The sequence below is a fragment of the Ambystoma mexicanum genome, chromosome 9 (assembly GCF_040938575.1).
Source record: "Ambystoma mexicanum isolate Mex_15411 chromosome 9, UKY_AmexF1_1, whole genome shotgun sequence".
In the NCBI taxonomy this organism is placed as follows: Eukaryota; Metazoa; Chordata; class Amphibia; order Caudata; family Ambystomatidae; genus Ambystoma; species Ambystoma mexicanum.
In genome coordinates, this window is record NC_090931.1 from 848,194,339 (window position 1) to 848,208,156 (window position 13,818).

Sequence of the window (13,818 nt, forward strand, 5' to 3'; positions counted from 1 at the left end):
TAGGACAGCGTTTGAATTGGTACATATCAGAACGAACAGTCGCCGTATATTTAAGCGGCTTACATGGTCGCATCCTGGACATGAAGGGAAACGGGCGCATTGGCGCCTCACTTATGGATTCCGTTCGATAGATCGTTTTAGTGAACCAGGTGGTTAGGGAATCACCCGCGTATCCATAGGATCAATACAATGGCCCTCATTACAACACCGGTGGTAACCAATGGCGCTATTAGCACCATGGTTGCTGCCGGTATTGTAACAAGTCCGCCATGGTGCAATGGGGAATTACCACCCCATTCCAAGGTTGGCGGGGCGGTAATTCCCCATGCACCATTGGCCCTTCCCCATTCCCATTTTTGCCCCATAGGGCTCAATGGGAATGGGGAAAGTGGTAATTACGGTACCGCAAATTGCGGCCGTAATTACCTTCAAGGTCCCTTTGCAGGTCCCTACTTTAACGGCTGGTCCAGACCAGCCGTTAAGGTCGGGAGCCGCAAAGGGACCTCGTAATTAGGCGCTAAGGGGTTAACGGCGCTGCAGCCTTTTGTGGCGCTGTTAACCCCTTAGCGCCAGGGTCACAATGAGGCCCAATGTCTTTTGAATTGGAATCAGAAGCTTTCATGATTGTGAGCGCTTTCATTCATGCCTTTTTGAGGATTCCCTCTGAAAAGAAGATTGAATGGGGTATCTGAGGGGTATCTGATGGAATGATTTGATGGTTCTAGTGGAAATGGCAGACGTTCACTGTAAGTTCATCTCACATCAGTATGGCTAAACAGTAAGGGTAAGAGAGGTTCAGTATTGCGACAGTTACTCAATCCCATACTTTATCACTTTTGTAGGTTTCTTCCAAAAACGAAGATGGCGATATTTACTGGTATACAACATATGTAAGTGAATATGATCAGATTTGGCTTATTAACATTAGTCACTGTTTTGGATACACTGCTCAGGGACATTGTGCCTCATTACAACCCAGGCATTAAGGGGTTAACGGCGCCGTAAAAGGTGTCGGCGCCGTTAAACCCTTAACGCCTGATTACGAGGTCTCTTTGCGGGTTGCACTTTAACGCCTGCTTTTAGCAGGCGTTAAAGAACCAACCCGCAAAGGGACCTAGGAGCTAATTACGGCACCGTAATTTACGGTGACGTAATTATCGCCTTCCCCATTCCCATTGAGCCCTATGGGGGCAAAAATGGGAATGGGGAAGGGCCCATGGTGAATGGGGAATTACCGCCCCGTCAACCTTGGAATGGGGCGGTAATTCCGCCATTCACCATGGCGGAGTTGGTAATTCACTGGCGTCAACCATGGCGCTAAAAGCGCCATGGTTAACGCCAGGGTCGTAATGAGGCCCATTTGTTTGTCTTTACCAAATAGACCAAGGGAGGCTTTCCTGATGAAAACATTGTCCCCATTTGAGAGGTGGAATTGATGACACCAGAAGAAGTTGTGACCATTGAGCACAGCTTCGAGAGCTCAACATTGAAGACAACAAAACGATGTTTTATTATAATGTTGTCTTTATCTAGTAGACCTAGGGATCACCAGCCATTTAGGAGCATTGCGGTTTATTATTCAGTAACATGAACGGCCACGTGTTATGCACTGGATTGAAAATGTTTAAACATACTCTGGTTACCATCTATCACTTCGCTCATTGATGATTTTTTGTTGTTGATGTTACTTGCACTTTATATGTGTCGATGCATGTGTTCTTTCACCGTTAATTGATTCGTTGATGTTTCGTTTCTTTCTACGTGTATTTTGGAGCATGTGCCCGATACATGCTTTTGTTAAAAATCGTTTCAGATTCTATGTGGAATTAATACAGTAATACATGTTAGGTGATTTATGTGACCTTCGCGCACATCCCCTTTTTATCATTGATTTATGTCATTGCCCCTTCGGTGAAGTCCTGCGGGCCACAACTCGCTTGTTGTTTTTAACTCAGGTAGCTTTGCATTCATTGTCCGCAAGCACATGGCTGCCAGAAGATGCAGCGCTTCTGGCAGGGGTTATCCTGTTCCCTAATCCACTGGCACGATTCCTAGCTTTCTATCCCATGATCATAAGGCAAGGAGCCCCTGAGTCGGTTGGCGTGCCTCTTCTTTCCACTGTTGTGTGTTTCACTGTGGCAGTGCCCATACTCCTGGCTCTGATTCATGACTTTACCCAATGACCCCCTATTGAGATACCCGTCTTGCATTGCGGGTGCCACGGTGAATGTAATTGCTGTGTTCTGTTTTGCTCTCCCACTACTCATTGTTCACCCAAGGTACCCACATCCAAATACAATAAGGGGCTGCTAAGAGTTATTGTGCCAAAGCCAGACATCGAAATATGATGTTTGGCCAGCACTGTCATTGGCGAGGGTACAGCTGGGCACCTGCAGGTGGCAGACCCCTGATGTAAATGCTGCAAGCGCTTTCGAAGTCAGTGGTTACTTCCACTGACAAGAAATTCTGTCAGAGGTTAACAGGAGGCGTATCAATTCTTAAGGTCAAGAAGTATCAAGAGATTTTCTAGTGTAAGGTTTTAAATACTGTACGTCCTTGCCATCTGCAGAAATAAGTTCTATAAATAGATGGCTGGTTTAGCCCTGTTTTTATGTCTCTGACCTTGGGGTGCAGAATACTGAAATGACCCCGGGCCAGAAATGGGCCACACTGGAACCACTCTCCCATCCCAGACCAGCTGTTCCGCTGAGGCGCTGAGCAACCTGCACTTTAAAGGCGTTAGTACAGGAGATGGGCCACCCTCCTGGGTTACTGATATTAAATAAGGCACAGTTCACCCGAGGGGATGTTTTTGGCCCTTATACGCTTTTAAATAAAAACATGTATTTTGTTCCATACATGCCCCAGTTTAGATTCTCATTCAGTGTTTGCTGAGACATTTCTCAGAGTAGTAGATGCTCTTTGCACAAACCCCTCTCTGCAAGTTCCTATTCACACCTTCTTTGGGCACCACACTCTCCTTCCCAACCTCTCACTCTCTTCCAACACATTTCTTTTATGTTCCTTCAAATAACATTGCCAGCTGCAGTCTGCCCTTCATAGTAAATTCCCTTGTTGGGCTCTGTCCTGGACTCGCCCACCATGGCGGATCCTCCGCTGGTCACCGTACACTCAGCGCTGTGCTCTGGCTGCATCAAACTTGATGTGGCTGGACTCCATCTAAGTCCTGCTCTCTCTGCTCTCCTGGTCTGGCCCTGGGGAGTGCTGATGCCGCACAGTCCCCCCGGCAGTGCTGGCAGCCCCCTCACTCTGCTGGCACCATCAGGGTTACATCTTCTTCACCCCCCGCCCCATTTGACCCTGGTGTGGGTGGACCATAGCCACTAGGTCACCCGCTGCCACCTTTGCCCGGGCTGCCGTGCTACACGCAGACCGGGTCCTTTGCTTTCTCCAGCCAACCCTGTCTGGCCCCTGGGTGGACTGTACCTCCACAGGTCACGCCCAGTTATCTACGTGGGCCGGGGCAGGGGGGCATAATTTAACCACGCGGCCGAGACTTTACTTTATCCCGGTCTGGCCCTTGGGTGGCCATGCTCATATACCGGGCTCGCCCCACAAATGCTGTCTTGGGCACGGGCACTATATCACCCAGGCCTCACCCCACACGCAGCCTGAGGCTTTAGCTCGCACCGGACTGCAGCTGGTATATGCATCCTGGCTTTTCGCTTTCAAGATACCCTGGGGACACTTGAGGCTTCGAACCACCAGCCAGCACTGATTTCCTTTCTTCTTCCTTTTCTTCTTCTTATTCATTCCTTTGTCCCTTTGCTCCTCTCCTTTTGTCTTCTCTTCCCTTCAACTTTCAATCTGTAACAGTATTTTTCTTCACTTTTTGGATTCTGTGCAGGTGAGTCTATTGCGGTTGGCAGGGGTGACCTGTTCATTGTCCCGCAGTCTCAGTGTTCCATGATGGGGACCTTGGTACAGTCAGTACAGTCAAAAACAAATACACATTTACTTTTACTAAACTATTTTTAAAAAAAACATCCTTGTGTCCTGGTCTTTTACTTTATTCCTATTAATTCCTTTACTATACCCCATATTTATATAGCAATAACCCCTCCTGAACGGGTCCCACTTGGTCTGGGGGTTACAATGGTCCTCCTTGGTAAACTAGACGAAGGGCCTCATTACACGGAAGGCGGTAAGGGTTAACGGTCACCGGTAACGGTACCGGTGACCGTTAACACTTACCGCCTTACTACGAGGTCCCTTTGCGGGACCCGACCTTAACGCCTGGTGTAGACCAGCCGTTAAAGTTGGGTCCCATAAAGGGATCTTGGTGCTAATTACAGTACCGCAATTTGCGGTACCGTAATTAGCTCCTTCCCCATTCCCATTATGCCCTATGGGGCAAAAATGGGAATGGGGAAGGGCCATGGAGAAAGGGGGAATTACCGCCCCGCAAACCTTGGAATGGGGTGTAATTCCCCTTTTCTCCATGGTGGTACTGGTATGGTACCGGCGGCAACCATGGTGCTAATAGCACCATGGTTTACCGCCTTCCGTGTAATGAGGCCCCAAGTCTTGGGGAAGCACATTGTCAGGCCGATTCATTTAATTCCTCTCAAAAGTGTTGCACGCGGCTGGCGCACAGCGTGCCCGTGCGAATGTCTGCGCCAGCCGCGTGCGATAAAATCAATTTCCGCGCACAGCGTATTCATGGATTCTCGCCTCCAAAAGCAGACGTGGCGCAGAGTGGCGCAGCGACCCTGCAGCAGCACCAGTTACGCCCCCAAGAACGCCCTCGTGCAAGGAAAAGCCATCAAGATCGCAAAACCATCGCAAAGGGCTGCGCCAACACTGTACCAGTTTACCGGACTGGCAAAAGCAGGGAACGCGTATTACGGGTGTCGGGAACACGCGTGCGCGAGAAGATTCACACGCGATCGGGCCAGGGGGAGCGTGTGCGTGTATTTCAGGGGTGCGCGAGAAGTTCTACACGCGAATGGCCTGGGTGCGTGTATTTCAGGGGTGCGCGGGAAGTTTCACACGCGATCGGGCTGCATGCGTGTATTTCAGGGGTGCGCGGGAAGTTTCACACGCGATCGGGCTGCGTGCGTGTATTTCAGGGGTGCGCGGGAAGTTTCACACGCGATCGGGCTGCGTGTGTGTATTACAGGGGTGCGCGGGAAGTTTCACACGCGATTGCCCTGGGCGCGTGTATTACAGGGGTGCGCGGGAAGTTTCACACGCGATTGCCCTGGGCGCGTGTATTACAGGGGTGCACGGGAAGTTTCACACGCGATTGGGCTGTGTGCGTGTATTTCAGGGGTGCGTGGGAAGTTTCACACGCGATTGGGCTGCGTGCGTGTATTTCAGGGGTGCGCGGGAAGTTTCACACGCGATTGGGCTGCGTGCGTGTATTTCAGGGGTGCGCGGGAAGTTTCACACGCGATTGGGCTGCGTGCGTGTATTTCAGGGGTGCGCGGGAAGTTTCACACGCGATTGGGCTGCGTGCGTGTATTTCAGGGGTGCGCGGGAACTTTCACACGCGATTGGGCTGCGTGCGTGTATTTCAGGGGTGTGCGGGAAGTTTCACACGTGATTGGGCTGCGTGCGTGTATTTCAGGGGTGCGCGGGAAGTTTCACACGCGATTGGGCTGCGTGCGGGTATTTCAGGGGGGCGCGGGAAGTTTCACACGCGATTGTGCTGCGTGCGTGTATTACAGGGGGCGCGGGAAGTTTCACACGCGATTGCCCTGGGCGCGTGTATTACAGGGGTGCGCGGGAAGTTTCACACGCGATTGCCCTGGGCGTGTGTATTGCAGGGGTGCGCGGGAAGTTTCACACGCGATTGGGCTGCGTGTGTGTATTTCAGGGGTGCGCTGGAAGTTTCACACGCGATTGGGCTGCGTGCGTGTATTTCAGGGGTGCGCGGGAAGTTTCACACGCGATTGGGCTGCGTGCGTGTATTTCAGGGGTGCGCGGGAAGTTTCACACGCGATTGGGCTGCGTGCGTGTATTTCAGGGGTGCGCGGGAAGTTTCACACGCGATTGGGCTGCGTGCGTGTATTTCAGGGGTGCGCGGGAAGTTTCACACGCGATTGGGCTGCGTGCGTGTATTTCAGGGGTGCGCGGGAAGTTTCACACGCGATTCCATCAGGGTACGTGTATTACAGGGGTGCGCGTGGAGCACCACACGCGATATCATCAGGGTACGTGTATTACAGGGGTGCGCGTGGAGCACCACACGCGATTTCATCAGGGTACGTGTATTACAGGGGTGCGCGGGGAGCACCACACGTGAATTGCATGTATGGGTCCTCCCAGGTGTAACCTCTACACCCTCCACGGCCCCTGCAGGTGGCTCACACCACAGGGGCCTACCCTGCACATGTCCTGCAGGCACCCCATCCACCATGGCCATGCCCCCCAGCCAACCCACATGTCAACTTGCACTACTGCCCACCAACGCATGTCCCCCTGCACCCCCAGCCACCAGGGGCACCCTCCACCTGGCCCCCACCCATGTCTCCCACCCCCCCAACCCCCAGCACTGCGGGGCACCTGCCAGCAGGCCCCCACCCATGTCCAACTCATGTTCCCCACCCCCCAGCAGTGCAGGGGCACCCTCCACCAGGCCCTCGCCTGTGTCCCAACAATCCCCAATCATGTCCGTAATGGCCATCCTCCCCTGCCAAAAGGCCCAACCAACTATCACATCCACCCACATATCAAAGGCAATTACATGTTACACACCCAATGTAAATAATGCAAATGAACACATGTCTGTCACACACAATGGCTGCAAGTGAATGTTAAAACACCCAACATGACATGTATGAAAGCAATGAGATGATACGACACATTGAAGGATGAAAATAAAAATTGTATTGAAAATCAACTTGAATGGAAATGAAATGAGAAAATCCACAAAGCAAAACAACCAAAAGAAGATGAATGCCGATGTGCGAATTCGCTGTGGCCTTATCACACGGCGTTCGATGACCTGTGCGCCGGCGTGCGCCAGCGTGCGCCGCGCACTTTTTCAGCGCACATCCCACATTTCGCGCGTGCACGGACTTCCATGAATTGATGTGCGATGTTTTCTGTGCGATAATCGCACTTGCACTGCGATTTTCGCTATTTCTCTGCGAATCGCACGTTTTCGCACGTGTGCGCCGTTTTTTCGGTGCACATTAATTCCATGAATCGGCCTGTAAGTGTATCTGAATTGCATTAAGATCTTTGAATATTTATATTACTTGAAGTTTCTTTTGTTTATAATTTTATCTTTTTATAATATTGCATTTTTGTGTAATGATGCATTTTAGATAATCTGAAAAAAATGTAACTAGTTGTGTAGACTTATATTGCACGTTTTGTGTATTTTCTTTTCTTTATGCGAATGGCGGTAACACCACTCTAAACAAGTCTATGAGACACATTACACGATAGGCGGTAACCATGGCGCTATTAGCGCCATGGTTGCTGCTGGTATTTTACCGTGTCCGCCTTGGTGGATGGCGGAATTACCGCCCTACTCCAAGGTGAGTGGGGGCGGTAATTCCCCATTCACCAAGGCACTTCCCCATTCCCATTTTTGCCCCCATAGGACATAATGCGGAAGGCGCTAATTACGGTACCGCACATTGCGGTACCGTAATTAGCTCCAAGGTCCCTTTGCGGCACCCTACTTTAACGGCTGGTAAAACCAGCCGTTAAGGTCGGGTCCCGCAAAGGGAACTCGTAGTAAGGCGGTAAGGGTTTACCAGTACCGGTGCCCTTACCGGTACCGGTAAACCCTTACCGCCTAACGTGTAATGAGGCCCTACGACTGGTACGTTTTAGAGGTCTGCTGTGTGCTGTATCACAGTGCCCACATTTAATCCTTGCTAATTGAGCAAGTATTAGTAGGGTAGACTAGTCGTGTGGAATCTTGCTCAGCTGGAAATACTCAGATTCATCCTGACTCAGAGTGGTACTGTAGCTTTCACGCCCCGGCCGCAGGGCAGGCATGGGATTTAACAGCCCGCCAGCCCAAGCTTTGTAGGCCCTTATTGAAGTGAGGGCCTCAGCTCCGGCTGCGGGAAGGTAAATCCCATGTCCGTCCCACCACGGTGGCGTGAAAACTATTCACACCCCGGGATTTCCTGGGGTGCAGATAGTTTTCTTTTTGTGTGTGATTCTGACGGGAGATGAGCTCAGCGCAAGCACATCTCCTATCAGAATGAAATAAAAACGCAAAAAAAGTCCACTTCCATAAAATTGAAAAGGGACTAAGTCCCTTTTTGGATGACAGCGGCCATGTTAAACATGTTCAAAAATGGCCGCTGTCATCCGAAAAGGGACTTTTTTTATTGTAATGGCCAGCCATTTTTGTTTACATTTTTTTTACCCAGGGTGGCGGTGAAGGAAAAATCGTGCCGGGGAAAGGCAGATTGTGGTTGATCAATCCGCCTTTCCTGGGTGCAAATGGTCTGTAGACGTTCCTTAGAGAGGACAGGCTTAGTAAGGCACACATGACACAATCACAGCTTAAAGCCAAAACGTAGTGCCATATGGCATATAACTAGAAATTCCTGTTGTTCCTTGATCATAATTTAGGTTTTAGGGACACTAGTCACCAGAAGAATTTCAGAGTTCAGGGTATGTTAGAAGGGACGTGCAATCTACGCAGAGAGGCAGCTACTGGACTGCACCAATGTGTAAACACGAGAGGTTGGCCTGTTAGGGGACTCCTGGGCTCCACCTCCCAAATACATGCACAACATGTTGGTGAATCTGAGGACCTCGAAGAGTACCGTCCATCCTCTCCCACTGCACCACAGGGAATCTCAGGGGGCCTCATTCTGACGTGGGCGCAAAGGGATAAGGGGCACCGGTAATGACACCAGTGCCGGTAATCCCTTTGCGTCCTATTCCGAGGTCCCTTAGCGGGTCCCTCCCTTAACGCCTGGTTTTACCAGGCGTTATGGACGGGACCCGTTAAGGGATACCGGGGTCAATAACGGTACTGCAATTTGCAGTACCGTTATTGACGCCTTCCCCTTCCCATTGAGCCCTATGGGGGTTCAAATGGGAATGGGGAATGGCTTTTACAATGGGGATTTACCGGTCCCGCCAAGGTCGGACTGGACCAGTAAGTCCCCATTGAACGAGGGCGGACACCGTCCCTTTATTGGTGCTAGTCATGGCGCTAATAGCCTTTAAACAGTGTTTAACCTCGTAATGAGGCCCAGGGTGTCTAGTAGGCCCATGTTTTCTGCTCAGATGCAGGTGACCTATGGGGAAATGGAGAAATTAGCATGCTGCAACTCTGAAAGGCTGGTGTGGTTTGTTCTGGGTTTGACAGGAGTCGCATCTGATTGAACCTACCACACCCTAAAACACTGTTTAAAGGCACCTGTATGTTGGGAAATCTAGACAGCACAGTTAGCCCGTTTTTGGATAGTTCAGGCATGAAATAATAATAATTTGGTGATTTATATAGAGCGTAGTGTTATATTCCTCCAGCTTCTAAGAGTTTAATAGTGAGTATGACAATTTTTACCAAACAGTGGGAATACATTTTTCGATCTTGGAGGGGAGGTGGTGAAAGCCTGATCATGCAATGGGGAAATGGTTTCCAGATTTGAACCGCTACTATGACATCATTAACCAGTTTGCACGGTGCTAGTTATATTTATTTTCTATTTGTTCTCTTCTTTTATTTTTTCCATTCTTTATTTTTCGTTCAATGTTGTTACAATAGAAACCATTTTTATTTCATATTGCCTGTTTTCACACCACGTCTTCTGCCTACTCTCAATTGTGATGCAAGGATTGTGATTTTGCCTTAGAAAGCCCTAGTGGGGCTAAACGCATGTCCATAACGTCGGCAATTTTTATTTTGTCATATTGTGTGCTGTCCACACTTGTGCAATTTGAAATTCAGTGCATTTTATGCCTTTAATAGTTGAGAGTGCGGAATTTTCGGCACATACATTGTTCTGGTTTTTTTTAAGCAAATCAGGATGTCACTTTACTAAGAATACACCAAAGTTTGATTGTTTGCATTCCAACTATATGCAATCGTGTTTTTTTTCTTTATACATAGATCTTTTTTCTGTATATGGTTGTTTGACAAACATTTTCTTGACATTTTTCTGGATATAAAACCTAGCAAATGAGCACTAAATGTGTCCTTTTTGGGGATTTCTGAATGAGGAGCGCTTGTCTGTAGGGTTTCTCAGATAATGGGATAGGAATGAGATGGCCGGAACAGGTTCTGAACCCCATATTGCCCGCATCAGCTTGTTCCCAGGGCATGTTGCACTTGACACATCCAGCTGGCATAATGAGGAAAGCTCAAGAGGAACGCCCTTGTCTTGGAAGCAAGACAATGCAGATCTACACCGGTTCGAATCCCGGTCCTGTGCTTAGAGACTGGTCCTAAGTGTGTTACAACAAGATGAGATAATGAGCAGCGTGAATGTGACGCGCAGTGGCTTGTGCTATAGTACCCCAACCACAGTGGTCGAGAGAGCATCAGGAATAGGTCAACTGCATACACACCAGTGGCTTGTTCTATGGTACCCCACCCACAGTGGTCGAGAGAGGATCAGGAATAGGTCAACTGCATACACACCAGTGGCTTGTTCTATGGTACCCCACCCACAGTGGTCGAGAGAGCATCAGGAATAGGTCAACTGCATACACACCAGTGGCTTGTTCTATGGTACCCCACCCACAGTGGTCGAGAGAGCATCAGGAATAGGTCAACTGCATATACACCAGTGGCTTGTTCTATGTTACCGCACCCACAGTGGTCGAGAGAGCATCAGGAATAGGAATAGGTCAACTGCATACACACCAGTGGCTTGTTCTATGGTACCCCACCCACAGTGGTCGAGAGAGCATCAGGAATAGGTCAACTGCATACACACCAGTGGCTTGTTCTATGTTACCGCACCCACAGTGGTCGAGAGAGCATCAGGAATAGGAATAGGTCAACTGCATACACACCAGTGGCTTGTTCTATGGTACCCCACCCACAGTGGTCGAGAGAGCATCAGGAATAGGTCAACTGCATACACACCAGTGGCTTGTTCTATGGTACCCCACCCACAGTGGTCGAGAGAGCATCAGGAATAGGTCAACTGCATACACACCAGTGGCTTGTTCTATGGTACCCCACCCACAGTGGTCGAGAGAGCATCAGGAATAGGTCAACTGCATACACACCAGTGGCTTGTTCTATGGTACCCCACCCACAGTGGTCGAGAGAGCATCAGGAATAGGTCAACTGCATACACACCAGTGGCTTGTTCTATGGTACCCCACCCACAGTGGTCGAGAGAGCATCAGGAATAGGTCAACTGCATACACACCAGTGGCTTGTTCTATGGTACCCCACCCACAGTGGTCGAGAGAGCATCAGGAATAGGTCAACTGCATACACACCAGTGGCTTGTTCTATGGTACCCCACCCACAGTGGTCGAGAGAGCATCAGGAATAGGTCAACTGCATACACACCAGTTGCTTGTTCTATGGTACCCCACCCACAGTGGTCGAGAGAGCATCAGGAATAGGTCAACTGCATATACACCAGTGGCTTGTTCTATGTTACCGCACCCACAGTGGTCGAGAGAGCATCAGGAATAGGAATAGGTCAACTGCATACACACCAGTGGTTTGTTCTATGGTACCCCACCCACAGTGGTCGAGAGAGCATCAGGAATAGGTCAACTGCATACACACCAGTGGCTTGTTCTATGGTACCCCACCCACAGTGGTCGAGAGAGCATCAGGAATAGGTCAACTGCATACACACCAGTGGCTTGTTCTATGGTACCCCACCCACAGTGGTCGAGAGAGCATCAGGAATAGGTCAACTGCATACACACCAGTGGCTTGTTCTATGGTACCCCACCCACAGTGGTCGAGAGAGCATCAGGAATAGGTCAACTGCATACACACCAGTGGCTTGTTCTATGGTACCCCACCCACAGTGGTCGAGAGAGCATCAGGAATAGGTCAACTGCATACACACCAGTGGCTTGTTCTATGGTACCCCACCCACAGTGGTCGAGAGAGCATCAGGAATAGGTCAACTGCATACACACTAATTGTTACCTGTCTTGGGCTTGTCCTTCATAGGGGTCATGTATCCTTCTTCATCCACCTCTGCCAACGGGCTGTTCTCTGGCACAAATACTGTGGGGTCAGCGCTGTAGCGCTGGGTGCCCACGTCATCTAGCTTGCGCTGCACCACCTGTTTCCTTAGTGTTCCATTGCAGCACGTGTCCTCACAGAGCTCTGCCGTGGCGCCCTGGGGCAGTGGCATTTCAGTGCTGGGACAGCCGGCCACCCTGTAAGAAAGAGCAACTCCATCCTGCTTTGAATAACCGCCATCTCTGTACATGAACTGGTTCTGTAGGAGAAGATAGAAAAGAACTTTAAACAATGTCATTTTCAGGTTACAAAGGTATGTGGGCACACAGAAAACAACATCTTTCCTTTTATCTAATTTCTAAATGATGAAAACTAGTAAGGTTAATGAAATAAACCTGATACGGAGTTCTATGTATTATTCCATGGTCTTCGGTTCACATAACAACTGGGTGACTCTGGGCCACATAGGTTTTAGGGTATTAGCTATGCTAATACCTCCAAACTCAGTCACCATTACAGCATGAGGTAATAGGTTATTTCCAATTATGGATTTCATTGGACTCCATTGGGGAAAGGCAGAATCAGCACATGCAGTAATTCCACCTGGCACGTTACTGTGGAATCCACCCTGGAATGCCACCCACCAAACTCCTCTCCCATTGGGACAAATCAACTTCCGGGGCACGGGTGAATATCAGTTTTTAAACCATCAATCATCCCCACACCAGAATGGATCTGAAAAGATTGGATTACAAAAGCATACAATTAAAATGGTAACCCTCCTTGCCCAATTTTGGTAACATGGAAGGAACGGCAGTCTTAAATCTGCAAGGTCGTGGATCGTTGGTTATTTGCAATACAGCAAAAATACAATTATTACCCAATGATAAAAGGACTGTCCAGTCAAGGTTTTTAAACATATCTACTTTATTATTATCACAACAGGCAATCTAATAACACGACTACTACAACCCACCCTGAAAAGGAATGCAGAGAACAGACAGTTTCTATGAAGGAAAAAGGGATGCATTCTGGGTGCTTACAGGCAGGTGGTTGGTATGGTTAATAACCACAAAGGCTATTTAAGGCTTCTTGACTTCTGCAGAAATGACAAAAAGGGGGTCTTAAAATGTCTCTAGGGGCCTTCTGGGAAGGACCAGAGGGAGAAAAGCACGATGTACCTTTTTCTGTAGTTCTTGGTGTTCGACAGTGTCAAGTCGGCTTCAGGGAACTCATGGCCAGGAATCCTTGTCGCAGTGCTGATCAGTGGTTCTGAAGCACTGGTCGAGACATCTCATGTTTATTTCAGTGACTGCAGCTTGACAGCAGTAGCTCGAGGCTTGACAGTGGCCAAAGTTGCAGTCGGTTTTAGCTCGAGCAAGCGGCCTAAGATGCTTGTCGTTGCACTTCTCCCAGCTTCTTCATGGGCTTGCGTTGTCTTTTAAGGCTCGGGAGTGTGCTCGGGAGTGTGTTGCAGGCAGCTGCCTTGTCCTTTGCAACGGGTTCAGAGGCCTTCTGGCACTCCCTATCCTGGAAGCTTGTTGCAGAATCTAGCAGGGCATGCAGTGTGCTGACTGGGTACTAGTTATGGAACGGCTGGAGCGTCTTCCGAGTTCTTTTCTCCCTCTGTTCCCTGGGAGTAGTTAAGAGGAGGGTTCTTGCTTCCCTCTTTGGATGTCCCAGCGTTTCGCTTCCCT

General features: G+C 49.4%; 1 protein-coding gene across 4 annotated transcripts in view; it reads right to left on the reverse strand.

The window, feature by feature from the left end:
* The window catches only part of ERBB4 (erb-b2 receptor tyrosine kinase 4), a 2,687,977-nt gene that overhangs the window by 14,298 nt on the left and 2,659,861 nt on the right, over nucleotides 1-13,818 (reverse strand). For all 4 annotated transcript variants that reach the window (XM_069615918.1, XM_069615916.1, XM_069615919.1 and 1 more), the window contains one exon: nucleotides 12,083-12,380. In XM_069615918.1, coding sequence (XP_069472019.1) covers nucleotides 12,083-12,380 — 298 coding nt within the window. The remainder of the gene's footprint in view (nucleotides 1-12,082; nucleotides 12,381-13,818) is intronic.